General features: G+C 34.4%; 1 protein-coding gene across 1 annotated transcript in view; it reads right to left on the reverse strand.

Moving 5' to 3' along the window:
- AKAP6 (A-kinase anchoring protein 6) overlaps positions 1-17,522 on the reverse strand; it is a 560,338-nt gene that overhangs the window by 264,524 nt on the left and 278,292 nt on the right. The window contains 2 exon segments of the mRNA XM_051977277.1: positions 10,902-11,065; positions 12,512-12,608. Of these exon segments, the coding sequence (XP_051833237.1) occupies positions 10,902-11,065; positions 12,512-12,608 (261 nt within the window).

The following is a 17,522-nucleotide window of genomic DNA, read 5'->3' on the forward strand; positions in this document are numbered from 1 at the left end:
TTAAGTAGTTGCTGACTTAATATGTTAGTTAGAGATTCTGGAATAAACAGGAAGAGGTTTGGAAATGATAAATACTAGTCTTATTTAAAGGAACAGTAAATTTTCCACAATGGAGAAGGAACTCACTGGGGAAGAAATCATTGCCAACTATTTCTGAATATATTCAACAAGCCAAAAAAAAAAAAAAGGAATTTTGTGGACAGATGTTTCAACTGAATTTCATCTTCCCATCATAATCTCACATATTGTAGACATTTGCCACAGTGTTACTCAAATGACTCCAAACTCTTGGAGAATAGATGTTCCTGAAGAACAGAAATGGTCTGATTTGCTAGCTCAATGCCATATACATTTCAGTGACTAATGTGAATGAAAATAAGGGAAAGTACCATTTGGGAGAATAATATACATGTTCAATACTGAATGGATCCAGTAGTTTCTAATACAGAAAGTATTAGGAGTAGGAGATGTTGTCTGAAGATAAAATTCAAGAGATCTATAGGAGATCAAGAGGAAGAGCCAAGGTTAGCATGAAATGCCAGAGCTCAAAGGGACATAAGCACAATTTGTTCACTCTGAGGGTTAAATTGAGAAATTCAACATTTATATGTATTTAAACTCATTGCTAGACCCTATTTCTTGGACTCTTACTTGACCTTAGATACCTGCCTCCCTTGATTTTGGGATTCTAATATTCTTTAACTGCCAATTAATATTTCCACATTTTAGATATAATTGTTGAATATTTTAGAGTACAATTCCTTCCCTCTTTACTTTCTCATGATAAATCAGCCTTTGTCAATATCTTAAATTCTGCTTTCTTCAGGTCTTCTCAGAGGCCTCTCAATTATAACACCTGGACAGTCCATCTGTCCCTATAACCCTGCCCTTACATGTGTTCAGGGGAAATAGCATCATACATATATTTTCCTAGGAATTTTAGCAGAAAGTTTTCTGTTATAAAACTAAACGGCCAGATCTGTGAGGAAGAGGAAAAAAAGATTTTGATTTTCACTCTAATAGGATTATAATGGAAGGACCAGGCCAAATCAAATCAACAAATGTTTATTGAGCCCTCAGAATATGTACACAACACACCCTAGTTTCTATGGCAGACACTGAAGAAGGCAGAAATCTCTGCCTTCAGGGAGTTTAAATTAAATAGCATTACAAGATTAAAATGCCAGTTGTAAACAACAATGAATGAAGTCATAAGATCAAAGAATCACAGACTTGAATGTGAAGGAAATTCAGAAGTTATCTAATTCAATACCCTGTTTTTATGGATTAGGAAACTGAGATACAGGAAAATTGAATAACTTGGTCAGAGCCACACAGTTAGTAAACACCTGAGGTGGGATATGTTTAGGTCTTCTTGTTCCAGGAATCTTTCCATCATAAATGACTTCTTCTTTATGGCAGTACATGGTTAACTGCTAATTATATTATATAGATCATTAATTGTATAGGAGCTGATTGAGAAAAGTGTCAAAGATGATCTTGAGTTTTAAAGAGTAGGAGAAATATGGCCTCATTGACAGAAACACAGAAACCATAAAGCTAATATTAGGGGCACAATATAGAATTACTCAATTATCACTTCTCTTGTTCCTTATTTTTACAAGGATTTATTGAGAAATACTATATGCTCAGCACTTGGCTAGGCTCTTTGAGTACAATTAATTGATGCATAGGACTCTCAATTAGTTTATGGTCTCCCTCATAAGACAAAACACTGTCACAAAACCATTCAAGAATAATATAAATGACTTGACAACACTGACAGTGATTTCTTGATTTAATCTCTGAAATTGGGTTTATCTTGGGAAGACTAAAGAACACAAAATAAATTTATCATTAGTTTCTGTTACTGTATTATAAGAATAAGGAATCTATTACACTAATCCCATTGAACACCTAAAGCAATAGCCAATGTACTACTAACTTAACAATTAAGTTTCTTTCTTTTTTGCTTTTTTTTTCCCCATTTCTTTTAACCTCCTTTCCTCTTCTTTCCCTTCTCTTATTCCTGCTCAGTTCCTTTTTTATTTTTTCTTCATTTTTCTCACCCATATGAAGTCCTAAGGAAACAAAAGAGGAATTAACTCCCTCTATATAATAATATTTGGCTAAAAAAAGTAACCTTTACAACCTAAGGAGAAATGGCTTGAAAAATGCAATAAGCAGTTTCCCTAGACATGGGACTAAGGCCTTCAATATGGTTAATAATGTTGTACATTAGTTAACATCTTCACTTTGTAGCCACAGCACAAAAGGTTATTTTTTTTGTCACTAAAGGATAATTTCAATACCTTAAAAATGAAACCCTTGTTTACTTTACCTACATCAGCAACACTCTAATTAATAGCTACATACTCTTCTGACTGCAAGTAAAAGGGGGAACTTAGACATTGTAATGCCCTCCTACTTGTCCAGATGAGATAATGACTGCAGTCTCTGTGTATGAGAATAGTTTACTCAGGCATTTGAAGCATTCATAGTGTCTACGTGAAAATACCCATCTCATTTGAAAGCTGCCATTTTATAAGAAGTCCTGTGTGACTTAATAAACACAGCAGTCAAAGCAAAGTAATCCCTTTAGCACATGCTCTCCCTGTTTCTTTGCCAGAGAAAACACATTCCAGAAAAAAAACATAAATCACACACACTGAGGTAATTGTTTCACACCTTCAAAGAATTGACGATTATTAATTTTAAATCGTTCTATTATATGCAATCCCCTGTGTTCCACTCTCCTTTTTGGGGCATTTAACAAATGCCTATAGAAGCAAAAATACTGAATTCTAATCTCAATGTGACACCATTCCCCCATCCCTTACTATGTCCCCAGAAAGAAGAAAACCCTAGAAAATTCTTTCTGAGCATATCACATTGACTTTAAAATTACTGACACGATTATAAAAACAAAATAATTTTCTGGGGATTGTTTTTGCTTTGCATGGTTTTAAAATTCACTTATAATCTATTTTATCTTTGTAGCTATAGATATCACAGAGCAGAACTGAGACACCCTTGGATTAGGTTGAAAAAAAAGTAAACTACCTACTCACGTAATTGACATTTCTTGGTATTGATTAAAGACACCAATAGAATTCATTCACACAGTCTTGCTGCGCCAAATATTATCCTTAAGGCTTCCAGCAATATCAGTCTGGACTGAACAATCAGGAAATACTAGGGTTTATATCCAGATAGGGCCTACTATTAGCTTTCCTTCCTATTATCTTTTTTTTTTTTTTTTTTTTTTTAGAAACCAATTCAATAGTTTATTAAATGGAGAGAGATACTGGGACCAATGGTCCATGTTTGGTCCCAGGGCTGAACAAGACTATCATCTCAAAGAGTCCAGCCCCTTCCTATTATCTTTTCCCATTTCCTCAATGATTTCAAATAACTTGTCATATTGATAGACTAGGGGGAAAAAATCTATCTTTCTTCATCTTCATCTTGGATCCATCCACCATATGTGATGACATGCTAATTCAATGTTGCCTCAAGGAGACTAGAGAGACTAGCATGTTTTTTCAGCATGTGTATGTGTGTCCCCACAATTTAGTTACCACAACTGATATTCCCAGTCTTGATTCACTTTAGTTTCTGTCTCCTAAAAAAAAAAAAACTCTTTTTCAAGAAAAGTTGCTTTTCTCAGAGGATGAGAGAAGAAAAACTCCCAAGAACTGGTACAGAATCTACAAAAGACAGAAATAGGCATCCCTTGCTACCAGACCATTTAATTCAGTGCTGTGTTTACATAGTTCAGTAGGAAAAGAGTAACCACTATTGTATTAGGTTCTGCCTTTTAGAAAGGCTTCTTTGGGGAGTCAAATAGAATTTGGAATGCATTTGCTTGCATCGCGAACTCTATTCCATTTCAATCTGCCAACATCCTAATTAAGATGATCAGAATCTTGGGTGATCTATTATGCTAGATCTAAGATACCCTAACGTACATTAGACAAAATGTTACATGGTGTGCTTACATTTAAGTGATAAGATGCCTGGGCAGGAAGCATACCTTACTTCATGTTTTGAACTAGCACACTGTCAGCCTTAAATAAATAATGGCAATACCTTTGTGTCTCTTCTTCCTTGCTACCCTTTTAGATGCAATTTAATCTTAAATTTTAATCCAGTGGCTTCTCACTATTTGTACCCTTGTCTTGTAAGGGTCTTATGACATTTTTTTTCTTTTTGCACAAAAAACTTACCTTGCCCATAGGAAAAAATAAAAGTGATTCAAATATGTATATGTACATGTATATGCGTTTCTCTGTGCCAATGGGTATGGTGATTTCAAAGACCATAAATGGAAGCAGGTCAAAGGAAAGGATTTCAGAACTCTGACTAGCAGTCTATCTGTCTACTAATTTCCTTCCAGCAAGGTAGTTGCAAGGTTAAGACTACCCTGTCATTTCCTAACTTGCTTGCTGAATTTTGTAATGCAAACTTAAAGTGTTCTTTTTCATAGAATCTCATCAATTTCTAACTCAAAGAAGAATCACTTACTGTCTGTGGTGTAACAATAAGTCAGTCAATAAGTATTTATCGAGCACCAACTATGTGCCAGGCACTCTGTTAAGCACAAAGAAGGGCAAAAAAAAAAAAAAAAAAATACCTGTTCTCAAAGAGCTCACAATCTGAAAGGGATAACAATAGAAAAAAAAAACTATTTGCAAACAAGATACAGACATTCAGATAGAGGGAGATAGATATAAATAGATGATTAATTAGAAATGATGATCAAAGGGAAGGCACTAACACTGAGAAAAAAGGATTCTTGTAAAAGATGGGATTTTAGCTGGGACTTGAAGGAAACCAGGAAAATCAGGTGACAAAATGTAAAGAGGAAGAGCCTTCCAAGCATGGGAAAGAACCAATGAAAATTAATAGATGGAGTTTTTTGTTCTAGGAGGCTAGTGTCACTGAACAATTGCAGATTTTTTAGGTGTATAAAGTATAAGAATATTATCAAGTTGGGGAAAGCAGAAGGGAAGTAAGAATGCTAGAGAATTTCATACTAGATTTTGGAGATTATAGGGAACCACTGTATGCAAAGCAATATGGAGTTTGGTGACTTTATTTGGAAAAGTCCTGACCTTGATTCTTAGATGCAAAAGCAAAGGTGGCTCAATGTAGATTTAATACATATGCACGTGTGCATATACACACATGTATAAAACACATGTGTACAGATATAGAGGAATACATACCTATATTTATTAGTATGTGTGTTATATTTAAATATATAAATATGTTTGTTTAAAATGTAAATATATACATATGTGTATCTGTTTACACAAAAAGTATAAATCTTTCACTGCTCTCACTTTTGGGGCTTTTCTGTGATGAACCTTGTTTGGCAAACCAACAGTTACCTGGAATGTTCTGGTTATAACTGAGAATCCTGCATGTTCTGTCACTAAGCAAAGTTTAAGTATTCCTTTCAGCTTTCAGTTTTTGTTTTCACCATGAAAGGTCAAGAAAAGAAGGTACTGTTTCTTAAGGGTTAGGTATACATTGTGTCTTGAAATCCCTCTGGTCCTTTCTGGTGTTCAAAATTTAAACATACTGAAAGTCTCATTTCAGATGATAAACTATCACAAAACTTGCCATAAAATACAGTGTATAATTACAAGCAAATTCTCCATTCCTGAATGTGAGTGCTGAAGCTATATTTCTAGATCTGTTGAATTCTTTTTTTTTCTGTTTCTCCACTTCCATGTATAAAAGACTCCATAGTCCTGGGAAAACACTTTTTTAAAAAATGAAATACAACAAATAAGGTATGCTACAGAGTCCTGGGGGAAAAGTTTCCTCGAGTCTTTGAATTTCCTCCCATTCTATTTCTTTACAAGATTTCTAAGACCAAGTCCTTTTCTACAGTCTCTCAAACGAGGTAAAAAAGAAAAATACCCCCTAGATATATTCTTTAGATTTTCTATTATGCTTCTCAGGTTCCCAATAGCTTCTGAAGTAAACTTAAGATGAATTCTAGAGTTATCTTTCCTATTATGTTTTAATTTTAGTTACTCTTTCAGTTCCAAGATGAAATAGGTGATCATAACTGTGTTTCGAGATGTATTTTATGGCACTCTTTCCACATGACCTATTACAAGGTCATATCATATAGTAAAAGTCTTGAAGTTCGTAATAGCCAGAAGAGTTGTTGTTGTTGTAATAAAGAAATACCTGGTGACCCCTTTTGAAAAGCTCCATTTAAGGAAATGTGGACTACTTTTTAAGAAGAGATTAATGACCACTTATGTAATGTGTGTAAGGAGAAATAATCCCACAGAAACAATATATGATCTTCAGTTTATTTTCACTGTATTAAGGCTGAAAGGAAAATTTTTCTGTTCAGGTCACTATTGGCAGGAGTTGGAGCTGGAAGGGAACTTAGAAATCTGTCCTCCACCTACTTTGTCCAACTCATTTTACAACTGAGTAAACTGAGCTTACGTGAGCCATTCATAGTGATTCAGATAGTAAATGGTCAAGCCAAGACTTTAGACCAAATCATCTGATTCCCAAACTTATTTCTTTCCATCATGCCATAATTGCTACTTATTTCTGGATTGTTAAAACCTACTCAAATCATTCCAGTTTCCTTACTGACATCTATTAAATTATGAAAGGTAAATTTTGGTTTATTTGTTTGAACTTATTGAAGTACTTATTAAAAGCTGATTGTGTACCAAATACTAGGCTAGATATCAAAGATACAAAGACAAAATGGAAACAGTACCTGTTCTCAAAGAGCTTACTTTCTGTTGGAGAGATAAGTTGATACACAATTAAATAGAATATATATATATATATATATAATATGTGTGTGTGTGTATGTGGGTAATATAGGTAAATGGAGAGGAGGGAACATTATTCGATGGGAAAATTAGGAATGGCTTCATGTACAAGGTATTAATTGAACAGAATTCAAAAGGAAAACAAGGAAACAAGAAGTAAAAGTGGAATGAGAGCATCAACCATAGGTGAGTCAATTAGTTCAGACTTAATAGGAATAGACTACCAGAAGGGAGGCTGGGTGGTGCAGTGGATAGAGTGCTGGGCCTGGAAATAAGAAAATGTGAGTTCAAATCTAACATCAGACATGTACTTAGCTATGTGTCTTTGGGCACTCAGTTTCTTCATCTATAAATTGAACTAGAGAAGGAAATGACAAATCATTTCAGTATCTTTGCCAAGAAAACCACAAAAAAGGTTACAAAGAGTGCAAACAACTGAACAACAAAATTTACTAAAAAGAATATTGGTTGAGAATTAAAAGACATGGACTCAAGTTTTGGCTCTGCTAGCTTAAGTGTTTTCAGTTCAGTTTAATTCAACATTTATTAAATATCTCGTATTCAAGTCACTTAACCATAAATCCTTGGCAAAAAGGCACAAAATAAATAGTCTCTGCCTTTGTTGAGCTTGGATTCTGTTTTGTGGTTGTTCTTGGTAGTGGTTTGCCATTTTCCTCTCTAGATCAATTTATAGATGAGGAAATTGAGGCAATCAGGGTTAAGTGACTTGCCTAGGGTCACACCGCTAGTAAGTGTCTGAAGTTGGATTTGGACTCATAAAGAGGAGTTTTCCAGACTCTGGATCAGGCAATCTATCCACTACAGCTGCCCATATATTCTGTTAGGAAGATACAAGTTATTTCTAGATAAATAAATAAAAGCTCATTTAAAGGAAAGAGTAATCACAACAAAGGAAATTGGGGAAAACTTCATAGAAAAGGTAACAAATGAGCTGATCTCTGAATGAAGAAAAAATACAAGAAGAAGAAATAAGCAGAGTAATTCTAGTCCTGAGACCCATATGTCTAACCAAAGGGAAATGGAATGCCAAGTGAAGCAGTCAATAGACAACTTTGATTAGAATGAGAAAAGTATGAAGGACATTAATATAAAAGTTCTGGAAACATAGCTCAGATTGTATGAAGAAGAGTTTTAATTTTGCCCTAGAGACAATAAGAAGTTATTTCAAATTTATTTGAGCAGGGAAGTGACATCATGATATCTGTACCTTAACAAGATTCTTTTGGTTATTATGTGGAGTATGTTTGTTTATGTTTCACACATAGTCTTCATCTCTGAAGGGAGAGAATATTCTCACCCATATTTAGTGCTTCACAGAAATGTCATGAGACTTAAGGGAGATTCTGATTATCCTTTTGCTTAACAACTCTATAGAAAACAATGATGCTATAATTTTTTACATAATATTTGCCAATTTTACAAAATATTGTTGTCTTGAATCAGGGAAAAATGATAAGATGTTCAGTCTTTTTAAAATTTATTTTTAATTTAATTTAAAATTAAGCTTATGGTGTAACAGGAAGAAGAAAAAAATATATGAAATAGGGATGTACTATCTCATCACATCAAGTGAATGACTTAGGTCAATAGGTCAGAGTATGCATTTTTCCCTAGGCCCCTAAAGACAATGTCACCACTGCATCACTTAGCTTCTAAAATCTTTTGCATAGTTTAAAATGATCTATTCCTTCAGGCAGGAAGAATAAATGTTAGGGAAAGTGAGAGTAATTTATTTTTATACCATACTTTCTGGTGTTCAAAGATGCTTAGATGACAGCTTCCCATATAAAGATACAATAAGTTAGTATTAGATGTCTAAATCACAAAGAAGCAAATTTAGACTTGATAAAAGGGAAAATTATCTAATAACTAGAACTATTAAAAACAGAAGGGACTACCTTGGAAAACAGTGACGTCCCCCTTAGTAAATGTCAGTAAGAAAAGACTAGATGACCATTTGGGAACAAAGATTACAAAAAAGATTGTTGTTAAGATATGGTTGGTTAATTTTCAACTCAGATTCTATGATCCTATATCTTCCACCAAGTTCTAAGGTCCTATTATAATTATAATCATCATTTTTTTCATCTTTTACTGTCAATTTTGCCTACAGATGAGGTTGGTTCTAAGGCTTCAACTAACAAGGTGACGTAACGTAATTTTATATGTCCAGTGTTTCAATTGGACAGCAGGTTGTGTTCCTTCCAACTTGGATGAAATGTCCCATTTGTGCAACCTATAACTTGTACCTAGAGCTGCTTATTTCTTTCACAAAACTCTTCTGTCTCCCAGGTTCTTAGTTCAAGACCCCACATAAAGTCTCATAACTGAATGATGGGATTGCAAAATTGTGGTTTATTATCAGTAAATGTTTGATTTGCATATCTGTTTATACTTATATACCCAGGGTCACATAAAAATTTCTCCAGCAAAAAGGGGTAGCCAATGAAAAAAAGTTTAAGAAATCCAGCTATCTAATCAATTTCTTTATTGTTTTTGTTAATACCATCTGCTTATATTTTCCCAACTACGAAATCTAAGAATCTTTTCTGAGTCCTGATAATCTTTCCTTTGTACCTGTAACCTGTTGTCAAATCTTCCTGAGTATTTTCATGCTGTGCCTTTCATCTCCACTCAGACCTCAAGCCTATACCAATGCTCTGGCATCCTATCATCTTATTTAGAGGCTTCCCCTTTATCCTACTCCTTAAACTTGGTCTAGTTCTATATTAAGAAACACTATTCCTTCTACTCTTTATTCAGTTCTAGTAAAGTGGAACCAATAACTGATCTTAAGCCAATTCCTAGAATATCCAGATTTGGGCATCACATGAATTAATTCTCTTTTCTCTTTCAAATATTTGCCTCAAATCAGTCCTTTCCATAATACTTTTTCCATGTTAAACAGAAACCATGATTCTACCCCTCCCCTAATTCCAGCCAACATCTTAGTTGTTCCACTTCTGAAACTGATAAATCCTTAAGCTTATGAATTATGTTAATATGATTCAGCCTGCGCCCTTGCCATGGTGGTCTCCCTGTTGTAGAGTTGTTTGTTAGTAAGTCTGTCTGCATTTAAGAATGAGTTCCAAGAATATCTGTTTAACTTACTCTGTCTAACATTTAGCACAGTGCCAATCCACACATGGGTGCTGAATAAATGTTATTTGATGATGATTTAATTGCTTTGCCAATTCCAGGAATAGAAACCATGAATTCCCCCAAGTAACAATAAGCTTCACGTGCCGAGTGTGTTAGCAGACTGGTTTTCTGTTTTTGCTTATGTCAGACTAACGGCGGAAAAAGAGAAAGATTCCATGAAGTAAATGTTGAATAAAATCATATTTTTCATCATTTGGATAAAGACCTCTACTCCCAAATGGAGTAGTTCTAGGTGAGAAGCCACAACACTGAAATTCCAACTCAAAGTTTCAACAGTCTTTAGTAAATGCAAAATGGAAACCCAAAACAAACTAAGAGATATTTTTAAAGGACTTGTTGTATTCCGTGCATCCACCATTATGGAGAACTTACACTCTGAGCAAAAAGATTTGTTAGCAAAGCATATGACCTTCTTCCCACTACAATGACCATCCCCTAATTAGGCAATGCATCTGATAGTCATTAACAGGAATGAGATAATGAATCACTTTCTCTCTTCTTTGTTAATTTGCTGTAACCAAGCGGCTAATGGATGTCAGAGCTGAGTGATTGCACTGATTATAGTGATTTATAGTTGCAACAAAACAATTTAAAACCATTCTGATTATTCATGCTAAAGATGCTTTATGTTTTGTTTACTAAATGCTTTATGTCCCCTTCCTTCCAACTCTAATTCATCCCCCTCCCCATACACTGAAAGACATCTTCCTGAGAAACTTAAAAGTTGTAAGCTTTTTTTATTGTTTCAGAGTAAGCCATATCATTTTGTTTATATAGAAAAAAGTTTACCCAGTAGAAATGAAAAGCCTTAGGGGTGGAAAGAAAACTTCAGTGGTGCTTAGTTCAAAAGAAGAGAGGAATAAGAGGAAATACGGCAAACTTCAAGCCACTTACCTTGGGGCTTCCAGTCCCTTCCTCCTCCTCTGCAGACACATCAGTAGCCAGGATCTCTGCTTTGATGATATCCAGAGCCCTAAGAATCCAGCTGTGTTGGCGTTTGATTTGTCTCTGTAGTTCTTTCCATTGACTTGCAATCATCTGCAGCATGTCCTTCAGTCCTTCTCAAAAATGAAGGGAGGAAAAAAAAAAAGGCAAAAGTTGTGGGTTTGATTGCATCTTTAGATACTGTTCTTTACTTGGTGGGGAGGAGAATAGATGGAAATTTAAAACAATTTTCATAAAAGCACCTTGGCACCCCCCTATTCTATTATTCTTATTTGTCACTCAAGATAGACTAGAAATTCTTGCATTCACATTCCCAGCAGGGCAAAGTCAAAGTCAAAGGACATCCAGATCTGCTAATCAACCGCACAAAGTCATGGTTTAAAATTCTGTTTGTGCTTCGTGGAGGATGTATGTTGGACAAGGGGCAGCTAGATGATACAGTGGATAGATCACAAGAGCTGGGAGTCTGGGAGACTCTTCTTCCTGGGTTCAAATCTGGTGGGAAACACTTTTAAGCTGTGTGACCTTGGGAAAGTTATTTAATCCTGTTTGCCTCAGTTTCCTCATCTGTAAAATGAGCTGGAGAAGAGAATGGTAAATCACTCCAGTATTTTTGCCAAGAAAACCCCAAATGGGCTCATCAAGAGTTGGACATGAGTGAAACAAATGAACAACAAAATGTTGGACAAAATCATGATTAAAAACTTAGTAACTGAATGATTTCTGTTTCTCAATGACAAGGCCCCATGTACATTTGTGTAGATATTCTGTAGATGAAGTAAAAATAACCAGAGAAATGAACAGGAAGAGACAAAGCAGTTCTAATGGAAAGCATAGTAAATAGGCCAGAATTCAGAGAGCAAGCTTTTGCACTGGCACATCTGATTAAAAATTCTCGTTAAAACTGGTCATGGTAAGCCCTAAAGATACCAGCTAAATTGTAATTCATCCCAACTTGAGGCTGTTGCATACAAGGATAAGCATAACCAAATGACAAAACTATTTTTAATTTATAATATGTTCCTCATAAATGCATTAATAATGGGGAAGGAATTAGTTTAAGGACCAGAAAACCTACTGATGCAATTACCAGAGCAGAACATTAAAAAAAATTATGTGTATGGCTAGGCATAGAAACATCCAGCTATTTCTATACCCTCTCCCTTATATCTAAAGATATATCTATAAGTACACTAATGCATATGCATCAATATCCATATGTGCAATCCTCATTCATTATCTTAATGTTATTTCCAAAGCTTCTACATCAAAGACTGTGTCAACGTGAAGTTTTCAGTGATATGATTTCCACTGAAACTCAGCTGAACAGCAAGACCAAAATAAAATGAACAGACTATTTGGAGGCAGTATTTCATTTTATAAGTATCACAGCATTGTATGCAGTATATGAAACATTTATAAATCTTGAAGGTCAATCTGATAATGTAAATATTAATAATACATAAGGAAGTGAATATATGCAGTAATTTACAGCAATGCTTCTTCATTCTTTAATAGTCTGGAGACATAAAGACTTGCAATATTTCAGGAGGATTTACCTGATTTGTGAGATACAATAAGCTCCAGAAGTTGCTGCCCTTCTTCCACCACAGCTTCTTTTAGAGCACAATGACTGTCTACGTTCAATTTAAAACTCTACAAAAGAAAAAGGAGAAGAAATTTAAAATACATTTATGTATATGTAACCCATGATATTTAACATTATATTATACGTAAGCATACATGTAAATATACATGTGTACACGTTAACTAGAAAGTACACATACAAAATGGCTTGCTACTTTTTATTAAGAACTATAGCCCAATTTACCCAATAGACAAAGTAATTTGCAATAATAAAAGCTATTGATATTTGGGATCTGGGCTCAAAACATTTCCATTAGATTAGTAAAGTGCATCTGTTTGGAAACAGCTGACAAATCTAGAAATTCATTAGGTTTTTATGAAAAGTCACATCCCGTAGGCTATATCAAGAGTAGCAGTATTCTATAAAATACACTGAATTTATACCAGAACATATGAGCTCTTTTTCTTCAGGTTTTTTTCTAATGTTGGTGATAGCACTATTTATGAAACCATAAAAAATTGGCAGCATAAAATATATTAGCCTTATGTGCACATATATAAATCCATTAATATGGTAGAGGTCTGCATTTTTCTATGTCTCTCCCCACACACATACAGTCAGACAGACAAGGAGTTTTTAGACATCTTATTAAAACTCAAGTCAAATATTTTTCAAATTTTTATTATTATTTTGAAATTAATAAGCATGCTATAATGGGCATCTAGGTAGTTGCACAGTTGACAGAGGATCAGACCTGAAGTCAGGAAAACCTGAGTTCAAATCTGGTCTCAGACACATATTGTTGTGTGACCCTGGATAAGTCACTTCACCTTGTTTGCCTTGGTTTCCTCATTTGTAAAATGAGCTGAAGAAGGAAACGGCAAATCCCTCCAGTATTTTTGTCAAGAAAACCCAAAATATGGTCATGAAGAGTGAGCACAATTAACAACAACAAAAAGCATAGTATAATGGATAAAGGGCTGGTCTTTGATTCAGGAATATCTGGGCTCAGATACATAATCAGTTTGCTGAACAAGTAATTAATATTTCAATGCCCCCAAGCTAATCTCTAAATTAATATGTTGCAGAATTGTTCTTGATCCCCATTTGGAAAGGAAGTTACTTATATCAGATAAATCACAGATCCAGACCAAAAGCAAAAAAAAAAAAAAATTCTTTAAAATATCACGTAGTTTACAGTGATACAATATGGATGGTATGATGATATCCATGTTAGTGACGTTTCCCATTTTGCGTCAACAATTAAGCTAATTGCCCATAAAAATAATGTATCTATCTCTATCTTAGAAGTCAAGGCCCCATGTTTTTAAGGTCCCTTGAAAGCACAGAGACTTATTTTTTTCTCTTTTTTTCCACTCTTAGAATGTTGATGAGAACAGATGGAACTTCCAAATGTTGAATCATGGGATTTGTCTTTGATGGAAGCAGGATGGATTGCAATGGAGGCAATACATGTTAGAATTAGGAAGATCCAAGTTTAAGTCCTACCTCAGATACTAACTGGGTATGTATGACTCTAGCAAGTCACTTAAACTCTGTCCCAATTTCTTTATCTGTAAAGTCAAGGGTTAGCCCTCCAAAGTCTGCTCTACCTCTTAATCTATGATCCGATACTATAATTAATCTTTGAAATAGATAGTTTTCTAGTTAAGAGTATGGTCTTTAATTTAACCAACCAAGACTATCCTAGGGACCTTTAGACATTTAATTTTGATTTTTCAATGAACAACTTTCAATGTGTCACTAATCTTTTGATCCTTCTAATTAGGCTCCTTCAAAGTCTTCTTTATATTTTGACTATTGAAATTGATCCTTGAAGATCTTTGAAGTCCCTGGCATAGATACTTCTTCCTTCAACTCAATTTCTGTCCTCTTAGTGTCTTCTCATCCTGTATAATTCTTTCCCACATTCTTCTATAAATCCATCCCATGTTGTCTGCTGATTCTTACAAGACAATGGGTACTTTGATTCCTCATTTTTACCTATCCATGTATCATCTCTCATTCTTGCTATATGATTAGCTTAACTTTTTTTGCAGATGATGTTTTCCATGATTTTAAAATCAAATTATTCATGGTAATAAACTGAAGTTGAATTGCACTCAACATACATCTTTCCATAGTCTTGAGGGTCTCTTGTAATTTATATTCTAGATTTAGATAAGAAATCCATATTTGCAGCAATATAAAAATCACCTGGATTTCCCAGAACAAGATATTCCATTTCTTGTCTCCAGATTTTTTATCTAAATGTCTACCATACTTAGATCCTCTGTTTCAACTACAGACCTTCCTGGCTCCCTTTAAATCCCAACTAACATCCCACTTTCTACATGAAACTTTCCCTAATCTTTCTTAATTCTATTACATTCCCAATTATTTTCTTCTTAGTCTTTATCTGACCTTTTAAATATATTTACATACATTCTATTCCCACCTATTAGACTGTAGGTTCCTTGAGAGCAAGGTTTATATTTTGCTGGTTTTATATCTCTAGAACTTAGCATAGTATCTTATACTTAATAGGTACTTAATAAATGTTTATTAAATGATTAATTGGGTTATTTGGATAATATTGGTAGAGAAAAGATGTATTTTTTCAGCAGAGAATAGCTGGAGATTAATGAAGATATTACAAAATTTTCCAAAGGTGATACAGAATGAGATGGCTTTTTTTTTGGATCATTAAGTCATCGTGAGGAAAGAGGAGAATCCACAAGGGATGGCCCAACAATCCTCATTTGAGACAAAAAGTAGCTGCATCCAGAATTTAGAGTCGAGTCTGAAGATAGTGGGCACTTAGTAATTACTTATAACATTGACATGAACTGAGGATATTCAGCCTGGAGAAAACTGGTCCATAGCTGGATCAAGTAATGTAAACTGATTGATTGAAAGAAGAAAGAAGTGTTCAAGTCTTATCTTGTTTTTCTAATCTCTCTAGAATAATAATTTTGGTACTAAAAAGATTTAAGGAAATTGGTTATTAAAAACCCAACTCTGAAGATAAATGCAGAAGTTAGAAAGTACTTAGTTCTATCCTTGATGGCTTCAAGTGACATGACCAGCAAAACTATAACCTCCAGTACTGAAAGAATTGGTAAAAAAAAAAAAAACAAAAACAAAAAAAAAAACCTTAGTGATTGATGGTCAAATATATTTAAAGGATCACAGAGAACAAGGGAGGTACTTCTGGATTGGAGAAGAGAAAATATTGTTTCCATTTTCCAAAAAAGGAAAGTTAAAGGAATCATCAAAAGAATCTAGAGCTTGATTGAAATTTTTAGCAAAATTTGAATTATGAAAGGGATAGTCAGTGAGAATCTAGAAACAGAAGTTTCAATCACAAGGATCCAAACAAATATCACCAAAAAGATGTTGAAACAGGCTGCCTGCTTTCCTCTCTCCCTCTCTTCTTCTTTTTTCTTTCTTTCCTTCCTTCCTTCCTCTCTTTCTTTCTTCCTTTCTCTCATTCTTTCTTTACTTTCCTTTCTTTCTTCCTTCCTTCCTTGCTTCTTTTTTTACCACCTTGCTGATAAATCTGGAAGGAAGCTGTAAATATGATATGTGTATATTATAGAAAAATTATGACTCATTGTACTATACCATACTTGTGGACAAAGCAAAGAGATGCACACTAGAATAGTACAAAAATGTGGATTTAGTACTGACTGAATGGCCAGCTCCAGAGAGTAGTCATTAATTGGCTTACAATTAGTTTAGAAAGGGGTCCTCAGAGGAAGGCACACTTGGATTATCTATGTTTGGCCCTATGTTGAATGCCAATGGCAACAGGGATGCCAATGACTGTGATAAAGGCAGAGGTAACACTTTTTTCTAAATCTGAAGATGAAGCAAAGTCTATGAACTTAGGATTCAAAAAGATCCTGGCAATCCAAAACAATAGACAGAACCAAGATGATACGTAATAGGGATAAATATAAAGTAAAAAAGATTAAAAAATAAACCATGTATAAAAGCAGGTTCAGAAATTCAAGTTCTAAAACATAAGATGGAAGAGACATGTACATAAAGTAATTCTTGAGGAAAAAACAAACACTTACTAAGCACTTACTCTGTGCCAGATTCTGTAATAAGTACTAGAAAGCACTGGAAGAAAGATTTAAGTGTTTCTATGGATTACAAATTCAATATAAAGTGAATTGTGTTATGTACAGTTCCCAAGGGAATATGAGCTCCTTGAGGTCTGGAATTGTTTCCTTTTTGAGTTGGTATTCTCAGTGCCTAACACAGTGTCTGGCTTATAATAAACATTAATATGTATTTATGGAATTGAATAGAACAATCGAGAAAGCTAATGCTATCTTTATCAGAATTAAAAGAAACATAGCATTCAGAACTAGAGAAATGATGATTCTGCTGTCCTCTGTGCCCTAATCAGGTCTCAGCTGGAGTGATGTGTTCTTTCCTGAGACCCACAATTTAGGAAGAATATCAATAAACTGAAGAGCATCCAGAGGAGATCAATTGGGATTATAAATATCTTTGAGCTCATACAATATGAGGAATAAGTTGTTTTTTTTCCCATATAATGCAAATTCCTAAGATACAGGGACTATTTTATTTATATTTTTACCTTCCAGAACCTAGGAGAGTGCCTGGCACATAGTAGGTACTTAATAAATGTTTGTTACATTGAATTGAATGAATTTTAGCCTGGAAAAGAGAAAACAGGGTATGACATTTAAATATTTGGAACCCTGTCACACTGACAAGGGAATAGGTTGGTTCTGGTTTGTCCCATAAGACTGAACTCCAAAGCAATGGGTAGCCAAAAAAAAAAGTCAAATTTAGGTTTCAGGTCAGTTAAATTTTTCTAATAACTGTTATCATGCAAAAGGAGAATGGAATGCCTCAGAAGGTAGTGAGAGTCACTTTGCATTGCTGGAAGTACTTTTGTATCACTAGCCTCTTTTATCAATAGGCAATTAAGTAGCTGG

This window comes from Antechinus flavipes, chromosome 2 (genome assembly GCF_016432865.1).
Source record: "Antechinus flavipes isolate AdamAnt ecotype Samford, QLD, Australia chromosome 2, AdamAnt_v2, whole genome shotgun sequence".
Taxonomy (NCBI): Eukaryota; Metazoa; Chordata; class Mammalia; order Dasyuromorphia; family Dasyuridae; genus Antechinus; species Antechinus flavipes.